An 8256-nucleotide genomic window follows, 5' to 3' on the forward strand; every position below is an offset into this window, starting at 1 on the left:
AACAAAAGAGAGCCTTTTAAACAACAAAGATGCCATTGTGTCATTTTTTTCTATTTCATTGGTTAACATAGCCAGAACAATTTATCATTTGTCGGTTAACCTTTTTTTGTTAACCTTTTCATATTTTATTGACTAGACCTCAAATAGTAGATCAAATCTGTATTCAGAGTCATATTTAAATTCTTTCCACTTTGTGATCCAAAGCTTTCAATCTTCTGGTATATTTTTCAAGTATAGAGGTTTGTGTTCCTATGCCAAAACAACACATTGGAGTTGGGCATTGTATTGATACAGTAAAAAACACTAACTTTTGAGTCAGGAAACTGGATTCTTACTACCAATTTGGGGGTAATAGATACATATTTATGAGAGAATGGTATTATGGATAGAGTGCTGAGCCTGAAGTCAAGAAGATCTTAATTCAAATCTGACTCCAAAGACTTATTAACTGTGTGATTTTGAACAAGTTGTTTAACTTTTATTTGCCCCAGTTTTATCAATCATAAAACAAAAATAACACTTACTTCCCAGGGTTATTGTTATCATCAAATGAGATAATATTTGTATTATTTGTAATTACAATATTTATAAAATTCTTAGCATATTGCCAGGCACATAGAAGACAACATATAAATTCTTGCTATTCTTATTATTATTATATATGTCTCTCTCTCTCTCTATAATCATGTATATATTTATTTACATATGTCTGTAAGCTATTATCCATGGCAAAATTGGCTATTGTGTAATTAGTTTGTAATAGAAGAATATGGAGGAGAAGGTCCAAGGGCATAAAAGGTGAGTACTGTTTCACAGTATTGGGATCATTCTTTTTTTCACAGGTGAATATTAACAAGTTTCATGCTGAATTCAAATGTATAGTGATTAAGGTTTATTCTCAATTTTAGTGGATGTCTGACATATTTTCTTTAAAGTATTTTATAAGAAAATGCAAGCATCTTTTTTGGGGGGGGCAAAGAATATAATTTACCTCCTAAATATATTAACTATAACTTGTCATACATGTAAATAGGAAAAGACTAGCAGAATTTATGATAATGAGTCAGTCCTCTATTAAATTTTTATGCTTAGAATTCATAGAAATGTTTTCATGAATAATTAAGCATATAAAATTAAAACACTGAACTAATTGATAAAAGTTGTCTTATTTGATTTATGATCACAATTATAATCATAGATTGTAGCCATATTCATAATTATAATTCCAAATTTATCCCGACCATCATATTGTTTCAAGGAAATAGCCTGAGTTTTATGTTATAAGGTTACTCAAAAATTACAAAACCAATTGTTAATGACTTTGACCTTTGCAGAGAATTGGTCAGAACAACCAGATTATCTTAATGAGTTTAAAGGGCTAATAAGGCCATTGCTTAGGACTTGTGCCTCTCCTTGGTAAAGGAGAACATGTTGATGGAATGTTTAAATATGAGCATCAGGGTCAAATGTAGAAGGTTTTGAATTGTACTTAGAAAGAAGAGCAGAGCTGAAGTGGGGGAAAACGTTATTGAAGATTGTGTGTGTGTATGTGTGTGTGTGTGTGTGTGTAGTAAATGAGCTAGAATGAAGACTGGAGAATGAAACCTAGTTTTGGAGGCTGGGTTATCAAGTAGATGGATAGCAATTAGGAAATTAGGAAGGTGATAAGGTTTGGAAAGAAGGATAATTAACTCAGTTTAGGGATATGTTGGATTTAAGATAGCTATAAATGTCTGGGAATCTTTACCACTTGGACCTTCTGTTTCCTTCTACATGGTTGACTGATATAATTTGGACCAAGAGGTTCTGCCACTGCCTTCCTATTATTTCTGGAGCTATGAGGTGGGAATTCTTTTTGCTGTCTTTCTTCCTCCCTCCCTCCCTCCCTCCCTCCCTCTCTTCCTTCCTTCCTTCCTTCCTTCCTTCCTTCCTTCCTTCCTTCCTTCCTTCCTTCCTTCCTTCCTTCCTTCTTTCCTTCCTTCCTTCCTTCCTTCTTTCCTTCCTTCCTTCCTTCCTTCCTTCCTTCCTTCCTTCCTTCCTTCCTTCCTTCCTTCCTTCCTTCCTTCCTTCCTTCCTTCCTTCCTTCCTTCCTTCCTTCCTTCCTTCCTTCCTTCCTTCCTTCCTTCCCTCCTTCCCTTCTTCCTTTCTTCTTTTCTTCCTGGAATATTTCAGAAAATCTAATAAAAACCTGTTAAAATAAAAGGGAAATAGATCCAATAGAAGAATAGAAGTGCTAAATTGATTATATAGTTCATATGTACTAAACTAAAATATTTCATTTGATAACGAAATACCCATCTTAGATGAACCAAGTTTTTTCTCAAAGACATTTAAAAAATTTCATCTTCTTAATAGAGATTTTATCTGCAAAAGCAGCATGAGAAAGAAGTCTCCATGGTAGGCTCTTAGGACATACTTTAGAACAAAAATGAATGTCTAAGAGAATGAAAAGTTCAATTTCAGAAGGGAGTCAATCACTAATATGGTTTAGATGTGATATGGTTTAAAAGTTTTACCAGAGCAGTTTACATTTCACATGAAATGTATCCCATGGGTTATTCAAAAACATATAAAATTTTCTTCTTGTGACAGAAGTGTTAGATTTGAATTCAAGTCATTATGACACTACTCTGAAAAAATAATATATAACTTATGAATTCAAGAATATGTATAATAAACTAACTTGGAATTATGTTTTGCATGACTCCACAAGTCCAATCTATATTAAATTGCTTGTTTTTTCAATGTGAAGGAAGAAGGGAAAGGAAGAAGAAAGAGACTCTAGAACAAAAACAAAACAACTGTTTATTTGAAATTTATTTGAAATTCACTGGATAAACTTATCTAATTTAATAGAATTCTTCAGTGTTCTAACATTCATCACTCCAGCAATAATTGATAATTCTATCAATCGACCATAGTTCTATTTTTGTTTCTTTATTTAATGTAAGTACAATGGTTCGTCTGTGCCTCCAGGAATGAATATTTAAAGAAAAGGCAACAGCTAGATCATAACAAAGTTTGGTGTGTGTGTGTGTGTGTGTGTGTGTGTGTGTGTGTGTGTGTGTAGTGACAGAAATCACAGCAGTGGGAAATTCCTGTTCTCTTAATTAAAAGCATCAACTCATTCTTTGCCTTAAATTTTGCACTTTTTGGATATCACATAGTTAAGGGATATTAATTTCTTCAGTTATTTTTCTAGAGGTTGACAAGAAAAATAGATATAATACTATCATACTTTTTTCTGATAAAAAAATCTCAGTGATCTTAAACTTCTAAATTAGCTGATTAACAGGAATTATACTTGAGACCCTTAAGCTTCTTTAATGATTATAGAGTTCTGTTTCAGAGTATGGGATATTGGGGAAGCTAGGTGTAACAGTAGATAGAGCATCAGCCCTGAAGTCAGGTGTACCTGAGTTCCAATCTGGTTTCAGACACTTAACATTTGCTAGTTGTATGACCCTGGGCAAATCACTTAATCCTAATTGCCTCAGGAAAAAAAAAGAGTATGGGATATTATAATGGATCAGAAAAGCATGGAGGAAGAGAAGAAAAGAGGTAAAAGTGGAGGGAAGAAATGAAAGAATAAAATAGTGTATAGCCTGAGTTCAAATCCTAGTTCTACTATTTCTTAGAAAAGGTATGACCTATATGACTTAGGAATAGTCACTTTCCCTTTTGGGTCCTCAGTTTCTCCATTCATAAAATGAAAATACTGCACAAGATGACTTTAAATGTTCCTTTTAGGTCTAAATTTATAATTTATTCACTCTTTACTGCCAATTCAAAAACATCTATTGGTGGAACAGAAAGAACATTTGCTTTCCTAATATAATTTAATATTGAGATCAATGCTTATATATTAGGGTCAAAGAGAGACATAAAAGCATGAAAAGAGTGGATACAGAACTGCATTTGGAATCAGGAAGACATGAGTTCAAGTCCTACATTTGACACATACTGGCTTTGTGACCATGTGCAAAAACACTTAACTGTTCAGTGTTCCAGGTCAGGAATGTCACTTCACTATGTGTTAACATAGAAAACTCTATATTAACATTATCTATGTTCCATTGCATTTTATATATTTTATTAAATATTTCCCAAATACATTTTAATCTGCTTTCTGCCATGCTTGGGAATATTTTAAGTGGGAATGTTAAATACCTCTGCTCTAGTCAATCTTTGTCAAAATGTATTGGTATATGTAGTTTTCTCATTCAGGACTTCTCATAGTAATAAATGAAAGATGCTGTCTCCCCATTAACATTTATTTTATCTACCATTGATTCCATATCTCTCTTGGTTCTGTTTTCACCTTAGTTATTAAGTATGGATGAATAGTTCTTAGGTCTAAAGGGTCTAGAATCTGAGACAAACATTTTCTATAGTACATAGCTTCTTTTCCTCCTTATCTTACATATATATATGTATGCATACACATGTATGTATAATAAATATATGTGCACATATGTATATGCAAATGATACATGTATATATATATATATATATATGTATATATATATATATATATATATATATATATATACATATATAAATATATGTGTACACACACACACGCTCCATATCAATGAGTCCAAGACTTAGGTAGCATGCTATCAATGAACAGATACCCTTGAGAGATTATTTGTTTTTTTCTTAAATGAGATATTTATTCCTCTGTTGAAATATTCTGCAAATGTTTACTGTTCTGTTTATACTTATTCTGATTTGATCTAACAACAGTGGGGTTGTTAAGACTAAACCAAAGGAATAAACAAAGTATTAGGGAGGAGTTTTGCTTCCATTTGTAGTTACATCCTGAATTTTTCTTGCATTTTTCTCTTGCAGATGATTCTCATTGGAAGACGAAGTCCAATAGAGGAGGGAAACTGCTTTTCACACAGATGGCTGCTCTACTCACGAAGAGGTTTCACCACACCAGAAGGGGCTGGAAAGGCACATTGTCAGATCTTTTGCTGCCTGTTCTCTTTGTGGCTTTAGCAATGGGCTTGTTCATGGTGAAGCCATTAGTTACTGATTATCCCTCACTCAAATTGACACCAGGGCATTATGACACTGAAGAAGCATATTTTTTTAGGTGAGAATCATGTTAGCCTTCATGTCTGGCAATTATAGGTTTAATAGTTTCATCTTTTTGAAAACATTTAAAATGTTTATGTGATGCATGTTATGATTTTATATTATTCAATTTGAAAATCTTGTCCTTTGCAGGTGTTCTTAAACTGAGGTCCATGATTTAGGACTTTTTTATATTTTGATAATTATATTTTAGTATAACTGGTTTCTTTGTAATTTGTAATTATCTGCATTTTATTTTATGTATTTACAAATATTATTCATAGGAGTGTATAGACTTCAGTATGTGTCTGAAAACATCCACAACATAGAAAAAGATTAATAACTCCTTTTCTAGAAGATGTTTATTTCTTACTACATGTCATATTTTCAATTTAGGTGCTGCTGCTGAGTAATTGGTTGAGTTAATCTATTAATCAATTGTCTAAATTTTCCTTAGGAATGCATACTGAGAACATACATAGAACAGAATCTAGTTATTTCTTTTCCCATAAAATACTCTTTATTATTATAATTCTTAGGTTCTCCAGTAATATCCTACTCTTACAATTCCTCATTTTGTGGAGTAGACTCAGGGTTCTCAAAAACCATTCCTGGGGTGCATATTTCTGGTAAGGTCTGAAGAAAATGGTAGTAGAGTAGAGTTCAGATTTTAATTTTTTAATCCAAGAAGTAGTCTATCTAAATAGTGAAAGCATTAGCACCAGAGAGATCACTTCTACGTGCTGAATTAGATTTCAGCCAAGAAATATAAAAATATTATTTGTTTAGTATGCTAAGATTTACAAAGCTCTATTTATATCATTTGGTCCTTATAATCATGTGATTATATTTTTCTCCTTGTATAGTTGAGACAACTGAGGCCAAGAAGTTAAGTGCCCTATCCAGAGTAACATAGATAGTAAGTTTCTGAGGCAGGATTTGAACTTAGAGCTTGATTGAAAAAATCAGCATTTGAACTGAGTCTGTCTACCACTCTAATAAATCACTTAGTGTTGAGAAACACTGAATGCTATCTATAGTATTGTAGAGTAAGTAAATATGTAATTATGTTTTACTGGGATAGGAAAAGGACATTCTTTTTTAAAATATAAGGCAAGTATTTTTAACATTTAAGTTATTTATGTTTCAAGACAACTAAGTGGTATCAATTTAAATCATACTATAAAACATATCAGTGAATTTAATACTAACCTCCTAAAACTTGAACTTGGTTAACCATCACTTTTTATAGAATTCTGCTCCTATCAGTTATCTGTTCCTTTCCTTATTATATAACTAGTTCTCCATCTTTGGCACCAATGATTCTGAGCATTGTGTTGAAAAGCTTAGGTTTGTTCCAAATTTTGGCCTCTGCAGGTTATATTATTATTATTATTATTATTATTGTTTTAATGAAGAGAAGGTAGTGTCATTTTCTTCATGCTCCCTCTATTCAATCTAGCATTTTACTTCCCATTTTCAGGGCAGTCACCTTATACCTGAGCCTGTCAGGAATATCTGAGTTCAAATCTGGATTCATAAATTTATGAAATCTGTGTGATCCTGGGCAAATCATTTAACTTCTATTTGCCTCAGTTTCCTCAACTGTAAAATAAGAATAAGAGCATCACCTATTTTACAAGGATTTGTTATGATTATCAAATGACAGTATTTGCAAAGTGCTTAGAACTCTATCTTGCACATAGCAGGCATTGTATAAGAACTCATTCCCTTCTATGTCTTCCATCTTGATTTTTTAGGAAAATGTTCATATTAAAGCTTGGTTTCAAACAGGAAAGTTTCTGATCATTCTGTGTGTCTCATGATAATCCTTTTTCAATCAGCATTTCTTGGCATACAGTGTTACTAATTTGTTCTTTCTTCCTCAGTGGGAAACTAAAACTTGAATTGAATTGGAGTAATCTCACTAGTGCCTCATATATAATCTTTTTTGGATCATAGCAAAGTTATAAATCTACTTTTCAAGGGATATTCCTTCTGTTTCAGATAGCTTCACAGAAATCTACATTCAGATGGAAAAAACTCATAGTTTTAAGTTGATGTTATCTATCTCTATCTGTCTATCTTCCCATCTCTCTTATCTACTGTCTATCTACTTTTCTTCCTCCCTCTGAGTGTGTACATCTCTCTCATTTCTCTATCTTGTATCTTGCATTGGAAATAGCCTGCTGTGGTGCAAAGGGTTCTGTACTCTGAATTAGAAAACTTCTACTTGAGTCACAACTATTAGTTGTGAGTTCTTAGAAAAGTTATTTCATCTTTCTGCCTCAGACTTTTGAAAAACCCTTTCACACTTCCAGTTTACTTATAATGTCAAGTGAACATTCATTAGGCAACTATTATGTATGTTGCTTAACTTCTTTGTGTCTTAGTTTCTTTATCTGTAAGAAAAAGGGAATCGACTAGATGATCTATAATATCTTATCTAGTTATAAAACTATGATGCAGTATCTAGGAATCCAAATCCAGTATTCCAAAGCACAAATCTTTTTACTAGACTGGTGCTCCAATATAATGATCTTTTAATTAGAGTAGTGCTTGATGGGAGTGTGGTTATCACCTAGATTCTGGAATTCCTCTTAAAATGTAATCCAAGTAACTTTATCATTTATATTATTTACATTGTCCATTTCATTGTGATTTATGAAGTGTTAAAGAAATTTTGGATTTAGAATTTGGAGTGCCCATAGCAATGATGAGTTTATTCCTCCCATTTTACAAAGAAATTAACCAAAGCCCAGAAAGTAGTAATGATTTGCCCCAAAGGGGTGTACTAGTAAATGTTTAACAACTATCTTTTTGGTGTTTATGTGTGTAAAAGCTGTAATACAACAAGCTTTTCAGTTTAATTGGAATCATTAATATTTTCTCCATAAGTCTAGAGAATCAGCAAAACATTAAATCAAACCCTCAGTTGTGACATTTGCAAAATTTAGGGTGCAAATGTTTCCATTGAAAATTTAATAATTGATACTTGGAAGCTAATCTTAAATTTCTCTTATTTATATGATATGGTCATAACTGATATGGCTCAAATGGATTTTTTGCCTCATAGTGTTGACTTGATCCTTTGTGCAGCAGTTAGAGAAAAGTCACGAATTAGTTCCCCCTTCTGGCAACCATTATATCTTTTTGGTATAATCCATCACC

General features: G+C 32.4%; 1 protein-coding gene across 1 annotated transcript in view; it reads left to right on the plus strand.

The window, feature by feature from the left end:
• ABCA13 (ATP binding cassette subfamily A member 13) overlaps window positions 1-8256 on the plus strand; it is a 523487-nt gene that overhangs the window by 308926 nt on the left and 206305 nt on the right. Inside the window, 1 exon segment of the mRNA XM_074283590.1 lies at window positions 4855-5104. Coding sequence (XP_074139691.1) covers window positions 4855-5104 — 250 coding nt within the window.

The sequence above is a fragment of the Sminthopsis crassicaudata genome, chromosome 1 (genome assembly GCF_048593235.1).
Source record: "Sminthopsis crassicaudata isolate SCR6 chromosome 1, ASM4859323v1, whole genome shotgun sequence".
NCBI lineage: Eukaryota > Metazoa > Chordata > Mammalia > Dasyuromorphia > Dasyuridae > Sminthopsis > Sminthopsis crassicaudata.